At 37.1% G+C, this 19173-nt stretch overlaps 1 protein-coding gene across 1 annotated transcript in view; it reads right to left on the minus strand.

The window, feature by feature from the left end:
* Positions 1–19173, minus strand: part of wdpcp (WD repeat containing planar cell polarity effector) — an 85774-nt gene that overhangs the window by 51377 nt on the left and 15224 nt on the right. The window contains exons 2-5 of the mRNA XM_088012948.1: positions 12505–12589; positions 8720–8764; positions 4126–4176; positions 373–443 (exon numbers count right to left, since the gene is read on the minus strand). Coding sequence (XP_087869074.1) covers positions 373–443; positions 4126–4176; positions 8720–8764; positions 12505–12565 — 228 coding nt within the window. The 5' untranslated portion in view covers positions 12566–12589. The remainder of the gene's footprint in view (positions 1–372; positions 444–4125; positions 4177–8719; positions 8765–12504; positions 12590–19173) is intronic.

A 19173-nucleotide genomic window follows, 5' to 3' on the forward strand; every position in this document is an offset into this window, starting at 1 on the left:
TGTACTGCCACAAGTACAGAGGGGAAGACAGGAGAAGGAGGTGAATGAGGAAGGTGGAAGAGAAGGAGGGAGGAAGGGTAAGAAAGGGGAGGGGGGAGTCCGTGGCCCCCTGATCCCCTCAAATATCCCGTCCGATGACAGAGGTCGGCCGAAAGAGAGGCGATGAGAGAGAAGAAGGAGAGAGGGAGAGACGAGAACAAACGAGGACGACGGGGGAAGAGCGAAGGCAGACAGAGAATGCCCCTATTTGTTAATCAATCAGCCGTTTCGGAAAGGGAAAACGGCAAAAATCCCCAGAGGGGAGGAAGAAGAAGAAGCTGGAGAGAGGGGTGGTGGTGGTGGTGGGGTTTTGGAGAGGTGGAGTGAGGTTACCTCCAACTCCTTCAGCGAGTCGCGCAGCTTCTCCGGCCGGCGGTTCTTGGGGGTCCACGAATAGCCTCGAGCTACGGAGGGGAGAGTGGAGAGATCGTGTGACCGATCGTTTAATCGCAGAGGAGAGAGAGATACTCTTTAAAACAACACCCCTGGGAATCCCAGGGAATGTGGGGAAAGAATTTAATAACTTGGTTGCAGATTAAGCATAAAAAGGTGGAATAAAGGTGATGTGGAATGAAAAGATGAAGGCTGAGATGGGAGGTGTTAAAGGAACTAAAGTAGACCCAAGTAAACTGGCTCAGTTTTTACAGTCTGAATGAAACCAAAAAGGGGCAATGAGTGCAGAAATAGGTAAGGTTTAGTTGGTTTTATTCATCAAAATGGTTTCAAGGTGAAGTTTAGCAAATTTCTTTGTCTTCCGAACAGACACAAATTGATTACTATTCGAGTCACATCCTCCGCACGCGTCACTCCCCCCATTCAAATCCTTTAGACTAGCCAGCAGCAATTAGCTAAGATAATTATACAGGATACTTCTCAGACTGATTTTGCTCCATATCAACCATTTCTGTACTGAAAGGGATAATTGTTCTGCCACCAACTTGTTTTAATTTTACTTGCAGAGTTTTCTTTAGAAATTTTCTGGTATTTCAAAGAGTTCACGATGCTGTGCACTCCAGCAAGGTTCTCTGGGCCTTTGAAAGACAAAATAGCCCACAGCATCACAGATCCTTCACCATACTGAGGTACTTCTCCACATATTCATGATTTCTCTCATGCCAGACCCAGCTGGAGGGTTTGTTGCCGTAAAGCTAAACCTTAGTCTTATCTGTCCGAAGGACATGTTTCCGATTAAACTAGAGTTGAGCAAACCCTACGTGTTCATTACTGAAGGTAGAACAGATAAAGGTTTGTAGGCTAAGAAAAACAGGGCTATGGATTACTCGTTAGAAATTACCATTAACGCTTATCATCTTAACAAAAGTAACACATAAAAACACAAAAAAGATTTAATCAGACAGGAATTTTAGGGACGCCAATAATTTTGCTACTGATACTTATTATGTTAAAAATAATTATTTCTACATATTATAACTACTCAAATGATTTTTCTATACTTTCAGCATCGATACTGCAATAAAAGTTTTCTACACAGTCATACCATCGGTGCCGATAGTATGAGTGAAGTGGGGAGTGTAAATTAACATGGTGTTTTGAATCAAAGCTTCTTACTATAGGATCCATTATTTTCTTAAAACTGTGATTATGTAAGAAGAAATATGAAAAGCACAATCTACGATTCATTAAAGTTTCCATAAAACGTAACGATAAGCAACAGATAATTCTTACCAAACGACTGACCACAAAATTATAAAAACTGGCAAGGTTAATTTTCAGTTTTATCATCAGGCACTTGTAAACTAAAACAAGAGCTTTCTTAATTGTGGAAACTTTAACTGGGAGTACTTTGAGATTTAGCATTATATAATCAGACATATTTCTAAAACTTCTTAAAAGTATTACTGAATAGGTTAAATTACATTTTAAAATGCAGTGGTCCTTAAAAAATGTTCATCTTACATCTTTTACATTTTCATATCAGATACAAATAATTTAAATAAGTACAAAATACTATTTTCTTTTATTAAAAGGAAAACCAGCATGACTCTATATGAATTTATAATCTCTCCCTTGCCAAAGCATAAATTATTTGCAATTAGCCTAGCTTTTTGTCACATCTAGGTCTATTTGTTGTCAAATCTGTAGAATCAAGAAAAACCTAAACTTGTCTGGCAACATAGAAAAGCAAGGCCCAAAGCACCATTGACCGGAAAAACACACAGACTGTCCAATGACTGCCAAAGAAAGACTTTATGATCTCTAAAACTAATATGTATGGAAACTCATGAGAGAAAAGCGCAGGTTTTCTTCCAGTTAGTCTGAAATTACCAGCTTTTCAGATGAAGAACATAATACCAGCAGCAGTAGTGTGCGTGGTGGTAGGGTCATGGTGTGGGGCTGTTTTTCAGCTTCAGAACCCATAGGGCTTCCTGTAATTGGGGAAACCATATATTCTGCTCACTACTGGTATCAGTTTGTGACCCAAGGCTCAGACTCCTTTGTGTTATGCAACAGTCTAAACCACACCAGCAAAACTGCCTCTATACAGCTGAAAAACAAATCAGTTTTGGAGTGGCCTAGTTAAAGTCTAACTCAAAGTTAAACAGGTCGTTTATATGGAAAAAAAACCCTCCAAAGTGGCTGAATTAAAATGATTCTGCAATGAAACATAAAACTAAATCCCTCTACAGGGAAATCAGTCATTCCAAACCGAGGAACGGGACAAGCAGTCACTGGGTTACGTTTTCACATAGATTCATTTCAGTAGCTTTTTCCTTAAGATTCCTGCTTTTTATATTTATTCTGATACTCTTGGTCGAATATCAAATTTGGTTTGATGACCGAAACATTTAAGTGCGATTAGAAAAGAAAGCAAATGGTCTTCCTACCTCAATATTGAGTATGTAACAGAGAGAGACTCATGCTAGAATGTAAAAACACAAAGTGTTACCAGGTAACTTTTGTCTGGTTTCTACTGCAAATATCTCAGTACACTTGAAATAAGACAAAGACACTTGTTTTGAATCAATAATTACTTAATGTTAATGAAAAGGTTCCAATGGCAGATTATTTCACTCATGACAAACATTATTCCATGTTATAAGTGCAATTATCTGCCAGTGGAACCACTTTTCCATCAATATCAAGGAATTATCTAATTAAAATGATCTCCTATTTCTAGCTGAAAAGTTACATTTAAGTTAGTTAAGTCTTATTTCAAGTGCACCCATATATTTGCCCTAGAAACTAGACCAAAACATTACCAAAAGATTCTGTGTTTTGGGAGTGTAAGACAATCTCACTCCAAGTTTGTAATCCAAGTAAAGTCACAAAAGCACCTATAAAACACAGCTGCATATCTTTTTTTTTCTTCACTAAATATTCAACCGGAAGGACAGAATAATTTTAAAACATACGGAGCGATCTTTGTGGAGAGGTGGATATATTTATTCTTGGGGACTTGTGGCGTGTTTGAGTTATCTCTCAAATGCAACCTCACAGTTTGCAGCACATTTCTCAACGTGTGTACCACACCAAGGCCCTTTCATTTAATTTCCTAGGCCTCTTCCTCCCATCTCTGGAGGTTAAACAGACAGAAAGATGCATATAAAAAAAAGAAAAATAGTTAATTGAATTTGTGCATCTGCCTCTGCCCGCGCGCACACACACACACACACACACACACGCACACACACACACATATATATATATATACACTGCAGATATATATATAAAAATTCAAGAGGAAAGGAGGCACCACTACTCTCACTGTGGTGCAATCACACGCTTATCTGTTTATTTTACAGTCTCTCATTTCATCTTTACAGAAAGAAGTGATTAAGGAGGAGAGTGCTCTATTAAGAAGAAGAAGAGGTAAACAAATGCATGCAAATGAGAGTGTGGAAGATGGGTGGTGGGGGGTGAGGCGAGGGCAGGGGGATGAGTGTTTGTCTTCTGATAAGGCTGTTTGAATTTCACTACTGAGTGAAAAGCAGAGAGAGGGAGAGGAGGACAGTTCAGTGACCGATTTCTGGAAGACGGTGGACAATTTAGAGTCTGAACGCACACAAATGTAGTGGATATGTGGAGTAAATTGATTGTTTGCAAATTGCTTCTTTGTGAACTTACCTTCACTGAACTGGAGTTTCTCATTGTAGTAGTGATGCTCCAGGGGATTGGCTGGAGGGGGGGAAGAGAGAGGCCAAGTGATTCATACATTTAAAGAAGAAGATAATGAATGGATCTGGGTTTTCTTTTTGGATGTAGCTAAATAAAAACACAGAAAGCTAAGCTGCGGCTCGACCGACACCCCATCTCGGTTCCAAGAGGGAGGAGGGAGTGGGATAGGGGGGGCACCTCTGGTAAAGTGCAACCCGTAACCGTGCCTCGTGGCCAGGCCGCCCCCGAGCATGAAAGTGGCCAGCCCGGTGGCCGGCCTCTCTGGCAGGCAGGAACACCTCCAGGATTAGTACTATTAATCAGATAAGGGGGTGAAGGGCCAGACAGGCCCAGACATGGGCACCTGCTCTGGGACTGGATGAACAGGGTGGAGGGGGTGGTGGGCGACGGTGGTGGGCACTGGCAGCTGGGGACCCCCCCCGGAGCCGCTCCAATGAGCCTGTGTCTCCCTCTAGTGGACGGAAGTGGAAGGAACGTTAAACCTGACATAGTACAACCTTACACCTGCAAACCTTTGGCTGTTTTATTCTTAGTTTGAAGCTAAATGTTAAAATAAGATAAAACTGCTAAAAATGTCACATTTATTTATTTCTGTTGCATAGTGTCAAAATTATATAATGCTTGATTATAGCATTATATTATCTTATATTTTATTAGATAGATTATTTCTTTTATATTATATTATCAAAACTTCTAAATAAATATATTATAAAAAAACATTTCCTGTTCCTTATTAGTCAATAATACACTAAATATAATTTATTTTTCTTGAAACAAACAAAATGGTCAAAAATGACATGAGTTATTCTTTTTTCTGAAGCGCCTTCTATGTTAATCAAGTTAGCTTTTGAATAAACAGTTGATGTTTGTGCTTCTATTTACTATACAATTAGAATGAATTCAGAAATCTCATTAATAAGGCAGAAATATTTTGTGTTGATCCAAACCTTATTTATGTATTTGTGAAAATGTCATCATGGGAGATAAAAGGAGGGTCTATCTGCATGAACTGTCATTGTAGTCATTGAAGAAATGTCTCCTTTGAAAAGCTTTCCTAAGCACTATGATCTAAAAGGAAACAAACATCAAAACAAAAATCAAGAATTTTTAGTACATTTACACTAAATTAAACCAAAAACACCTGAAAACATTTAACAAAAGGTTCTCTAGAGTGAATAGAAAAGATGCCTTAGTTAAATTTAGCTTACCGCTTTTAATTTTTTATATTTAATTTGTTAAAGTCAACTGTTGTTAAAATTCACACAGATTTTCTGTAATTAAAGTGCTGAAAGTGAAGCCAACTCCTAACCTGGGCTATTATTACACTGCTGTATGAGTGTTATGATGCTTCTGGATTGGGATTTGGCTACCCTGCTCTGCCTCTTCTCCCTCCCTCCCTCCTCCCTCTGCTCTGATATCAAGCTACACTTTAGTAATCCTCCAAATGAAAGGATTTGGGAGGAAGAAGCACCGTCTCTCCACTGAAGATTGGAATGAAAAGAGAAGGCAGCTTCTAAGATGAGAGGAACGAGAGAGGCCTGCGACGATAGTAAAAGAGAGGACAAGGCAGGGGGACTTACTATACACAGGACGAGAAAAAAACTAAACACTTAAAAACTTAACACTTAAGAAACTGCTTGAAAGACTAAATATTTCCTGAAGAATGGAGAAAGCATTGGAGAAAATAAACAGAAATGAATGAAAAAAGGGCTCAATCATAGTTTTTTTAAATTTATTTAACAGTACATCAAATAACTAATTAACATTTTATCATTTTAATGGAGAAATAAGAAAACAAATCATTGATTTATGATTATTTAATGTAAATATGGATGCTAAAATCTCAGAAACCTTTTTTCTTGTTACATTTTTACAAAATAAATAAATTTAGTTAAATGGATTTAAAGAAATAAAGAGAAGACAACCAAAGAAAAAGAAAGAAAGAAGCCTTTTCATTGGAGTTTCCCATTAATAAGTGTGAATATGACACCTTTTACATGACCAGCTTGGTTAGTGATGACATTTAGTGGCTTACACTTTTTGTGGAAATTGTCAGTGGTTTTCAAAATTATGTAGTCCATATTCCAATTTTCCAAGAGGCTGAAGTTTGGATATTGTTATCATTATTAGCAGCAAGCCATAATAATCAAAAAACTAAAGCTGGCAACCATTCAGATGTGCAGAACTCCTGGATGTCGCACAGCACAGGACAAAAGATCCTCGAAGGAGATTTGCAGTTTCCAAGCTTCACTCTAAATGCAAACAATGTATTTGATTGAAAATAGTAAGTAGTCTTGAATCAGTTTCATCAAATTTCTCACCAACTCACTCTAATTGAGCTGGGTTCAATTAGAAAGAGCAATAAGAATCTGATAATTGTGCTTTTTTTCTGCATTTTGACAATACTGCACCCAATTACAAAGTGCTTTACTTGAGTTTTTCTCCCTTTTCATGTCACTTTCTACTTCTTCCCTACTACATTTGAGAGGGAAATTATTGAACACTTTACATCAGTGTTTCTCAACTCTGGTCCTCACCGCCCCCCTGTCCTGCATGTTCTAGGTATTTCCCTTCTGCCACACACATTAATTGTATCTCTGGGTGATTAACAGGCTTCTGCAGTACTTGATGGTCATGCAATCATTTGAATCAGCTGTTCTAGAATAGAGGCACATCTAAAACATGCAGAGCAGGGGGCGTGAGGACTGGAGTTGAGAAACACTGCTTTACATCACTGTAACACTTCAGCTTTAGAATGAAAACCATGAAAAGAAATCTGGACCACATACCTTATTTGCACACAACTTATAATGTCAGTTTGTCTTAGCTATTTACTTTATGTACAGCTAAACAACATGTGTCAAGTTATTTTAGATTTGCAATACTTAAATCACGCAACAGCATCGCTAGAACTAGCAATTAAAAAATAGTTTGAGATGTTTAAGGCGAAAACGTAGACTCCAAGGCTTCGTCTATGCAGTGAGTTCATCAAGAATGAAGCCACTTTCAGGGCAGTTGAGCACGTATTATTTATTTTTTAGCATTTACATTTCTAAAAAACTGCACCATGAGTGACTTGCATGCTCATTGTCATGACCACCCCACTCAGCCTTGAATATGATTGTGTTTGTTTTACTTAAAAAAGTGAAAAAACTGTCACAGTTTTCCATATTTTCTGTTAAAGTTTGAGCAGAGAAACAAACGAAAGTGTTTCAATCAAGCATTTTCTTTTTACATGATTAGTTTTTAGCTTAAAAAAAACTAAGTTTTAGTTATTGATCAAGTTATTACAACATATTCAGAATCAATAGGCTAACTTAAGTTACGGTCACTAAAATTGCAGCTAATGCAGCTCAAAATGATCAAGTCAGTCGAGTTGTGTAAACTTGCACGTACTAACATTTTAAAGTTTTAAAAAGTAACTTTTTGGGGGGCAATGAGTTTGCATAATGTTTTTAAGTAAGGTGAACTAATTAGATTTTACACAGAGCAGCCCTCTCCCCATAACACCCCTCAACTCCTTCAGACTAGCCAGAAGCAATTAGCAAACACCTTGCGTAACTGCAAATCTGCTGTAGAAGCTACTTCTAAGAGAAATGTTGGTAAAAACATTGTTAAAGGGTTAACAAGGGATGTCTTCCTGAAGGCGGAGCCTTTAAAGAGGCAGAGGACTGATTTCAAGGCATTAAATTAGGAAGTAAAATTTCTTTTAAGTCATATTTGATATATACAGCATTTTATAACAACTTAAGTCAACATAGCTACACGATTATGTTATAAAATTGCATAATTTCATAACTGCCCCTTTAACTTTTCATAAAGCATTGAATTACTGAAATAAAATAATCTTTCAAGGGTTATTTATATCAATATAGCAACAAGTGCTAAAATATCTTCATCTTAAAAAAAACTATATATATATATATATATATATATATATATATATATATATATATATATATATATATATATATATATATATATTCTTCCTTTTATTAAATTTCCAAGGCAATAGGACTTTTTTTTGTTAGATGCATCATTTACTTAGTAAAAAATATATATATAGGCCATATTTTACTGCAGCGCTGCAGGCGAACGATCTTAGCACTTCCTGATTATTCGGAAAGCCTCATGGCCTCAGGGCCAAATAAGGCTGGACTGCATGGGGCTTCTTGCTATGTGATCTAGGAGAAAGTCAACAGTTTAGTTTTCCTATCGCTGCGTGGCAGGACCCCGGGGTCAACAGGAACACAGGGAGAGTAAAAGATAGAACCGCAGAGACCCTATAATCTGTGTGTGTGGTATGTGCATGTGTATATAAGGTTTTAGGGTGTAAATCCTTCATACTAATAGCCTTTGTGTGTACCAAATGTATGTGTGGTTAGCAGCTGGAAGACTCCGAATCACGCTGGACCAATAATCTGTGTGTCAGCAGGCAGAGAAAAGCTCTTCTTTATATATAGGAAAATCACACACATTCCAAAACAAGACACACGCAACTTATCTGAAACACAAACAGACATCCAATATAAACACTATTTACCTGGCTCTCCTTTATCGTAGTACTGATAGGTGCCAATATCTGTATCTGAGGGGAGAGAGAGGGAGAGAGAAGGAGAAGAAGGAAGTGAGATGAGCATCTCGCTGTCAGGGAAAAAGCAGAAGACAGATCAGCAATTTCGCACCGTGGGATAAACAATCACTATCAGCTAGTGGCCTGTCCTGTCTGCTAGCACCGCGGTTTAGATAAGACCCAATATGGAAGGAGGGAAAGAGAGGGGAGTGGGGCATCGGGGCGGGGGGTCAGAGACAGAATGGTGGGACATGCAGAGAGGTAATAATAACGACAGGAGTGTGCCTTAACCCATCCCACCTGAGGGACAAATCTATAGAAGCAGAGGATGTGCAGCTCCAGAAACGTATGGTCAACATATGCAGGGCATGCAACGAGCACAAGCAGCCATACTGATAGATATGGAGACACAACACAGGCAAACTGCTGAGCTGAGGTGTTTTTTTTTTCCAAGTGTTATTCCTGTAGGCCCCCCAAAACCATAAACAGCCGGTCTTAGATTTGCACAACACATCACTTCTTTATCACTCGCTCAACTGCTGTTGCTGCCTCTGCTGCTGCTCCTCAGGCAGGGTCATGCTAATACAACAAGCTGATGGTACACATACACACATACGTGCAAACACACAGAGATACATATATATACAGCTGAAAGAAAATATACATAGTATAAAGATGCAAAGCCATTTTTTCTCAGTCTGGAGTAAAATCTGACCAAAATTTCCTTGCTCTAGCTTTGTTAGAATTTACAAAATTATTTCAATTTGCTAAATGCCAGAAAACTTAGCAAGAACATTTTTTTTTTTTTTAGAAATTTTTCTTGTAACTTTCTCAAATTAAAAAAACAAAACAAAACAAAAACATTTGGTCAGTATAAGGGATATCTGTCTTTTTAAACTATGATTTGAGTCAAACGTGTTGGTTGTACTGAGTTTGGCACAAATTACTTTTGAGGATTTGGAACAAAAAACAACAACACATGTAAACCGTTACTGTTTCAGCACAGGTGATGGTGATCAGTTCAATGTAATTTGGTGATTTCCCCGAAAAGTAAGACATATGTCTTACTTTCGGGGTACGGCTTATATTAGCCGACCCCCCTGAAACCCCCGATACGTCTTACAATCGGGGGTGTCTTACTATTGGGGAAACACGGTATATATATATATATATATATATATATATATATATATATATATATATATACGTATATATATATATATATATATATATATATATATATATATATATATATATATATATATATATATATATATATATATATATATATATACGTATATATATATATATATATATATATATATATATATATATATATATATATATTTTTTTTTTTTTTTTTTCTTTTTTTTCTGGAACATAAAATTCTGTCGCATCTTTGACATTGGGGGGTCTCTGTTGATGTGTTCTTGTGATGAATAGTGAGCTTATACAGGGATAAATAGTGTATCAGTGTTCTGCTGTGTCATTATATTAATATTTTAGACTTGACAGACCCTGACTGGTGATTGGCCAGTTGGAGACTGAAAATCTGATTTTTTTTCAGTAAAGCGACCGTACCAAACACCAATAATACCCAGTTCTACATTTTTAAATGTACAGAAAAAAAATGTAATCAGTTTAAATCTGTTTCCTATAGTAGTGAATGAGATGTACTGTAACTCTGTTAAACTGAGTTTAACAGAATTACGAGCCAAATGATTTCAGGATCCTTGCTAAAAATCAGGATATTGTGTGAATTGTTGTCGTTTAATCTCTCTGTGCAATAAACCAAAGCTGTGGATGAAGAACACAGCATTAAAGCAAAGCAACAAGATACTTTTTTCAATCCATATTTTTGTTTTTAGGTGGACATGACGAAAGTAAAGATAGTGAGAGTCACACTCTGACGACCAGGTCTTTTTTTTCTCCATATTTTTCCAAGATAGCACACAAAACACAGCAGGAAAAACAAACAAATAGGGACATGTCACCATCATCTAAGATATAGAGCCTTTCGTAGATACATAGGTGCATAGACACACATATTTCCACACAGACAGCCTCTGAGAGACACTATCTTTGCCGAAAGCTCAGCAGACTGTGAAAGACAAGACAAACTAGCAGCAAGGTGAAATCAAGAAAAAAAGAGAATTTCCATTTGACATAAGAGATGGACTGATAGGCGGTGAGCAGAGTATCGCATAAAAACTGCCAAAAAAGTCCAACTAAAACTGTCAGGTGGAAAAGAAGACTGGCAGTTTTCTATTGCTTTTATAAAAAAACAAAAAAATAAAAACATGAAGCTTATCACAGACTGAGGAGTTCCTAGGTCAATTTTATTTTTCTCCAACAGCAACCAGTGAAAGATGTTCACGAGTTCATTTTAAATTAAAGAAAATTTTATCAACTAATTTCTCACCTCTGGTTTGTGATTACATAACAAATTGTTGCTTCTGTAACTAGTTTCTCACCTTTCACGATCCCTCGGAGTTTGGCCAAACTAAAGATGTTGGCCAACTAAATATAGGGGGAATTTATTGGATTGTACCATCACTCCATGCTAAAGAGGGGGTATTGTATATTCTTCAAAGTTGCTTTTTGTATTTTGCCAGATATTTGTATTAAAGTTCAGTCTTTTAGATTTCTTTCATTTATGTTTAGTTGACTAACAAACTTAATTGTACTGTTTGTTTCATTTTTAGTTTAGTTAGTTTGTATTTGGTTACCCCCACTGTTTGGTAATGCTCTGATAAGCCAATATAAATATCCCTGTCACTTCTTTGTTTGCCAAGTTTTATTCTTTGTTCTGGGGGGTTGGGGGGGGTCGCTATAAAAATCTTTATATATATATATATATATATATATATATATATATATATATATATATATATATATATATATATATATATATATATATATATATATATATATATATATATATATATATATATATATAAAATATTTGTTCAAATATTTATTCATACTTAAAGAGTTTCTGCGGCAAATGTTGCATTTAGTCAAATTCAGAGCTGGGGTATGTAACTTTTCATAAACAAAATATGTTTTTTACAAATATGTTTGTTAACACTGTCAATATATCATGAAAGTATAGTGTGAAACAGATGATCTGTGAGAAGAAAAATCAACTCTGCATCCTGCATGTGGTTCTACTGTCACCAGCAGGAATACACCACTTGGTCAGACACAACCAATCAGAGACGGGAGGAGGGTCTTAGCGCTGTCAATCAGGCCAGTATATGCACTGGTCACAAGCTCTCCCTTTCTCTAAGGAACAAAATAATTGGGCAATAAATTTTTTTTGATGACCTAAAAAAATTATGGGTGATCATCAAAACAAAGTAAATACTTTTTCACCTGATTTCTCATTATTTATTTCAGTGGGAAAAATAAGTTGCCCTTGTGCATTAATTTTTTTCTCAATACTAGTACAGAACATGTAGGGTGTGTGTAAAAAAATGAAATCGGTAATGTGCTTATCGAGCTAATTACAATTATAAATACAATTTTATGTAGGCAAAAACTGTTCATCATAAAGCAATAATCAGACAAGGAAGTGAATTACGTAGAGCAAGAGTCAGACCGCTGAAGTAGACAGAAGTGCGGACAATGTGTCAAAACAAAGTGAGTGTTGACAGGAACTGCCAGAATAAGACCAAGTGGGTTGAAGAAGAAAAGAGACAATGAGAGACTTTATAAAAGGTAGGAAGATTGAACATGGTGATAAGTGGCACCTTTAACTTGGAGCGAGTTCTTCGTGGACCATAAGTGCAGCTCAGCCAGGCAGAACGCCATCTGAAGGAGGAGTGTAACCAGAGTCTGCAGCAGGGGACAGCAGGCAAATAAAAGATGGAGAGTGAGTCGGGGCAGGCGAACACAATCAGACCTGAATATCTTGATGGGAACACAAATGGCCAGGCCTGTTTCAGTAAAAGGGCCAAGCAGAGCATGAACACCAAACTTGTCTAAGGTGGCTTGTAATTCTTACCTGATTGAGCAAAGACACAATATAATTGGTAAAGTTCTCAAAATCACCCCAACAATTCAGCATTTTCTTTATATCCTGCACTTCCTTCCATATCAAAATGAAAAGATGTTTGTACTTAGCACCTCAAATACTGCAATAAATTCTGCAACTTTATAGCTAATTATTTCAACATCTAAAGATATGCCTTGGTGAGTCCTCCCTATGTATCCAACAATTACTTGATTTGTTACTTGAGTTTCCAATGGCCTTTTTATTTTTAACAAATCTCTAATTTGGACATATCCTTAGTTCTGTGGTCAGTTATAAAAAAGTATTTATTTTACAATTACCAGTTTTAAACTTCTATGGTTTACTAGATTTGATTTGATTTGATTTGTTTGTTTGTTGAACTTTCTGCTGTTCACAATTGTACACGATATGTGTAAAACAAAGAAAGTAGAAGTAATTCTTGAAATAAATTACATTCACTATTGAATATATAAGTAAATAAAACAGTGAAACCAGGAAAAAAAATTACAACTACACATAAATTAGTGGGATGTTCTCCCAATATGATGACTGAAATAAATTTTAAAAACTTTTTACTAAAAACTTAACTAAAAAAAAAAGCAATTATTTAGTATGTAACTTCTTGTTTGTCAGCTGCTATTTTAAAAACAGCCCTTCAGCTTCATGACAGTTAAATATGTTTTACAGTAAGCAAAACAAACAAAAAAATGTTGGAGCCTTTTTTTTAGCACAACAGACAGTCAAGGGAGCAGCAATGTTTCTCAGGTCAAAGGTCATGTCTCTTCAGACATTTTTGATGTCATCTAATTAAAAGGACATTAGATTGAAAGCATGAAGTCAAAAAACATGTACATGTTTTGAACCTGTAACTTAAACTTGAGTGTGAGTAATACTGACTCATTATTGGGATCACTTTATTTACATTTGTTTATCTTTATCGTTTGAGTCTTTGAGAATCCAAACTCTACTGAATCAGGATTGCATTTAGTCTCTTCAGATGATTTAAAAATGTTTTAAACCTACACTGTGGGTGTGACTGCCAGCAGAGAGCAATTAGTTGGAGTATTGGTATTTGCAGTAATATCAGTCAAGGGTGTGATTCAGGTAAATATGACCAGTGATCTGGAACTCGATAATGTGCCACAGCGCTGCCTCCTCTGTTGTTACATACAAGTGTAGCAACACTTGTATTTCTGGTGAGACTAAGGGAAAACAGTAAAGGTTATGTTGCAAGTGAAAAATGCAACAACAACAACAACAAAAATTACGATCTCAGTCCAACACTGAAAAAGATCAAGGGTGGTGACCCATCAGATGGAGGCATTGACAGACACACACTTTAGAGCTGACAGCTCAGACAAAGCAGACTGCATTCCTCAAATCAGCTAATAAAGGTGCAGCAGGTTAGATGGTTTCATGCTAACCCTCCATCTTTATCACAGGTTATCCTGAAGTCAGTTAACATTTTAAACCCATTAGGTCAAAATGTTGCTTCTTCCTGTCTGAAAGTATTGAAAGGTGCTCCGACAATTCAATGTGTTTCCACAACAGAACAATTTTTTGGGGAGGGTTGAGAACAAGAACAAAGCATAAGACTACAATTAGAAAAAACTACAAGACATCACTCTAACAGTATAGCTACTGTGGTGGCAGTGTCAGGTATCATGCTATATGTCTGCTTTTAGGTTTTGTGAATGTTCATGACATTTTTACCAGAGTTTCACTGAGAAGTAGCTTACAGAATGAGTTCAACAGAACAGTGCAGTTCCGTGAGGTGTTTGCTAATTGCTGCTGGCTAGTCTGAAGGAGCTGAGGGGTGCTCTGTGAGACAAAAGCTTGGAAGCTTAAAAACTGCAGCTGCAAGGAAGAGCTGCCTCTCAAAGGTGGCGCTTGGTTCACCCTTGTGTTTTACACAGCTGAATGGTTGCCATGGAAATTAAAAGAATTTCTCAAACACACATAAAACAATCAAGGCAACACTCCAAGTATGTTTTGATGAGGATAACATGATGGAAAGCTCAAAAAGTTCATTTTTACATAATACTGCCCCTTTAAGCTCCTCAAATGGTTTGTTTTTTTAATTATATACTTTATGTACAGTATTATGCTTCTAAAACAGCAGCTGTTCTTCCATTTCAACCTTTTGTCACCTCAATGATAGATCCGATTATTTTTTTCCTGCCAGACACAGCATGATGTACAAATAAACACACCCAGCGTGTTGCAGCGGTCCTGGAGAGCTGCCACACTTTATTCAGATTTCTGGCTGGAGTTGCTCCGGGTTACCTGAGCGTGTACAAACAGTGCGCAGAGGGGCTGGGTGAAGGGTTGGAGGGGGTTGAGGTTATTGTATACCGTCTTTGGAGTACTAAAGATACTGCTTTAACATCAAAGGGCGGGAGAAGGAGGGGAGGGTACACTTGCCTTCGCTTTCAAAGACAGTCCACAGGAACTGTGACCTTGTCTGCTCTTTGCATCTCTTTCTCTGCTCTCCTATCTCCGTCCCCTCTGGGTGAATACTGAGTGTGAGAACATCTGCTGCTGTTGGTGTTTCTGTGAAACCTACAAAGAGAAGGGACCTTTATAAAAAAAGAGTGACTGGACATGTGTTTCTATATAAAAACTGATATATTGCATCAAAGGGGTCCTGTGCTATTTGCATATTAAAATCATTTTAATTTGTGAATTTTCAGACATTTTTAAACAATTTTAGGCAGATCTTCACCATTTAATGTAGATATAGAAATATTTGGATACAGGCTTTTCTCACCTGCAATGTGAACCTCATCAAACAAGAAGCTTGTGTTAATCAGGAATAATTGTGATGAATCAATTTACTGTCAACTAATTTAGTAATCAATTAATCATCAGTCAATTAAGTAATTGAGTAATCGTTAACTAAAGACCCAAAAAAGCCAATTTTACTCAATTAAGAAATTAAGTCAATACTTTGCAAAAAAAAAGCATTTTGCATCTAACAAACCCAGAACTCCTCAAGCTGCAGTTTCAGCTTAACCAGATTCAAATTCTGAAAAATTTCTATCCAATTACTAATCACTTAATCCATAGTCAACAAATCAACTTACACTGTGTTGATGTTAAGTCAAAATGAAAGGGTTGAGCTTGTCACATGTTAATGTTAGAAAAACCTCTTTAGCTGCAGAAGTATCCTTTGCTACAAATAATCATGTTGTCAGGATGTGTGTGTTTGAAGATGAACGTACTTTTGAATTTGAATTCATCAGATTAATTGACTGATTAATAGATTAATAGCCAGAATAATCTGTAGATTTCTAAAATAATCGTTAGTCAAAGTCCCAATAGGAATATCTTTAGGCTACATTACACATTTTTGTTTTGAAATTTTATGTGAATACTGTGGTACTGCGAAACTGTGGTATTCAGGGTTATCACACTGGTCCACAGAAACTCATTAACATGAGAAGGAAAGTACTTACGAACGAAGTTAAAATTTTATGATTATGAAAGGATCTATTAGAACACCGAGAGGGAAAATGACGGAAGCAGGCTGACATCTCAAGAATTTCCTCTCACCAGTGAGCATCTCTGGCCTTGAATGCAGAAACACGCAGACTAAACACCGGCCACACATGTCCAAGGCCTTGCTTTCGGGCGATGGAGTGACTACATCACAGCAACGAGAGCGATGCGATAAATTCCCAGGTTAAAGAGCTGCCATAAGGTGACTGTCACCAGGCTGTCACAGGCTTATGGCAGTCACACTCACCCTGTAGCACACCCACAAACCTTCACCAGGCTTCAAATGCATTGTCATTCCCTCACCTTCCTGGCTCCAGGTAGATTTGATACTTTTTTTCCCAGACTTAAGTCTCCAACCTTTACATTTGATCAGTTATTTACTTTCTTGTCTCTGATAAGCCTGTCAACACATATTTAAAATTTGAATTGTCTTTGTTTTCTTTCTCTTTCTGTTTAGTGGGACCAAAATCCTATTATAAACTAGAAAAAAACAGGTCGATTTATTTTGAGCTTTCTCTTAGCTACACTCAACAACTGTTGCAACATACTCTGATTTTTTTGCATAAAACATATTTCTTCTAATTGAGACCAACAGTTGATTATTTTGTCCCATAGTCAATTCTATGGGGTTATTTTGTCCCATGGAATTTATACACAACATATGTGTATAAATTCATGTAAATGTTAACCTGCCTTCACTGTGGGATATGACACTGATAATCCACAATCAACCAGTATGTTAAATGTTGTTTTTCCTTTTGACCAATTTCCTTTTATCAGATAAAAGTGTTTGGCTCAGGCAATGAAAACTCGAACTTAATTATTTGCTTTAAAATGACAATGAACATCAAACAATTTTGGAAGTCTTATTACGCTTCCTGAATGACTCCATTAAATTCCTGACCTATATCCTATTAAAAAAATCACAGACTGCACTAAAAAGCCAGATGTATCTCAGAAAAATAATCAGTTTAAATGAATGCTACCATTTCCTGTAAGTGGAGTGATTAAACACCTAGCCTCATTTAGGGTAAGTGAACACTACTGCCAAGAACTAAACAAAACTGAAATGTAAATCTCCCACATGTAATACCTGAGAAATGTTCTGCTTATAAGATAAGTAACTCCAACTAAAATAATTGCAGAAAACATAGAAAGAGAATAAAAATGCTGGTTTTTAATAGCAGATATTTAGGCTGGAGATGCTGTCTCCGCTGGATTTGGGCTTCATCAAAACCTTCTTGGACTTTTTCCATCCCAGGAAGCGGTGGAAGGTTTTCCTCAACGGCTTCTTGTTTTTTGCCTGAAGTTCGTCCGAGGCACTGGAATCTGCCTGAAGCTTGGAGCCCTGCGAGTCAGACATGGGGTCGTTTTCCTCCTCCGCAGCCTTCAAACTCTGCTCCAGCAGGTCCAGCGTGTCCTCTCCGAGGGTCAGCGCCTCCATGTCTTCGGTGGTGCTAAGCAGCGGCCTCATCTCGTGGACATTGTTCTGCTGCTCCTCTATGACGGCCCTCAGCTCTCGGATGAGAAACAGATCTGCTAATGCCCGTTGTGCGTGAAATCTGTCCTCTTGCCTGAGATGCGCTTGAATATGCTCCAGTTCTTGCTGAATAGCAAGGTTCTTTTCTTTCTCCGCCTTGTAGGCGACTTTTAAGTCTTCCAAGTCTCTTAATATGTTAATGTTGCTCAAGATCTTCTGGATCTCTTGCAATTTTGCTTGCTCAATGTGGGCTCTGCTCTCTAGAAACTCCTTGAACTGATCTCTGCTGTCATTCAGTTCTTTCATCAACATGTCTTGTGGCTCACTGAACATCTTTAAGTTGCTGCGTCTCCCTGATGCCATCGTGTGATTCTTGCGGTTACCTCGTTGCTGGGTTGAGTCACAATCTCCTCTGGCATTCTGGAGAGCTTTGTCAATCTTTCTGATCTGCAGGTGGAGGTGCTCCATCTCCGTTCTCTGTGCCTGCAGCTTGGCAGCGAGCTTCCCGGTCGTTTCTTTGTTGTTCTCAATGTGAGTCTTGGCAGTTTGAAGCTGAACCTTCAGATCCTCAACTTGTGACGCCAGCACCTTCTTCTCAGTCTCAGAGTCGTGCAGCAGCTTGGCTAATTTGTAAGAAGGTAACGGAGGATTCTTGACAGGGTTGTTGTTTTTCTCCTCCATAACTTTAGCAGTTTTCTTCTGTCTCACCTCTGATGAGCAGGTGTTGTATCTGACAGTTGTCTGAAAGTGTTTGTTTACAGTTGGTCTCCATAGAAACCCCATATGAGAATGGAACCATCTGTCCATGTTTTTGTATATCTTTAAATGTTGCTTCTCAATCACACCATAACAAAGCATTTTACAAAAAATAAAAACATTTTAGTGTATGAAGTAGTAATTGAAATATTTAATAACTAGAAATAATCGATTAATCGTTAATTGGAGTATTCAGACTCAAAAAAGGCCATTTACTGAAACCCCCTGCCCCCAACATATTCAGAGTACTGTTGAACCCAAAACCATAAAAAATATATTCATTTTGCATTTAAGATAAAAACAAATAGTCTGTAATATGTTTAAGCCAGAACTCCTCAAGTGGCATAGTTTTATCTTCACATGGTGCAGATTTACTAAAGGAATGCTATGGTAATGCATTTTAGGCAATAAAATGTTTATTTTCTTCCTTAAAAAGGAAACTGAATTATTTGTTTACTTGTATAGTTTAATGTATTTCTAATATTGTGCAAAAAGATTTAAGTGGTTAAATGAAAATCTGTGCAATTTTTTAAAATCCAATTAGTCAATTAATCGTCAGAATAATTGATAAATTAATCAATTATTAAAATATTGTTAGTCATAGCTCTAGCAAGAAGAAACCTGGGAGAGTTTCCTGGGAAGAGTTAAGATAAACACCGTAAGTCTCTA

Source organism: Poecilia mexicana, unplaced genomic scaffold (genome assembly GCF_051168715.1).
Source record: "Poecilia mexicana isolate PSO_F unplaced genomic scaffold, ASM5116871v1 scaffold_15, whole genome shotgun sequence".
NCBI classification, from domain to species: Eukaryota; Metazoa; Chordata; class Actinopteri; order Cyprinodontiformes; family Poeciliidae; genus Poecilia; species Poecilia mexicana.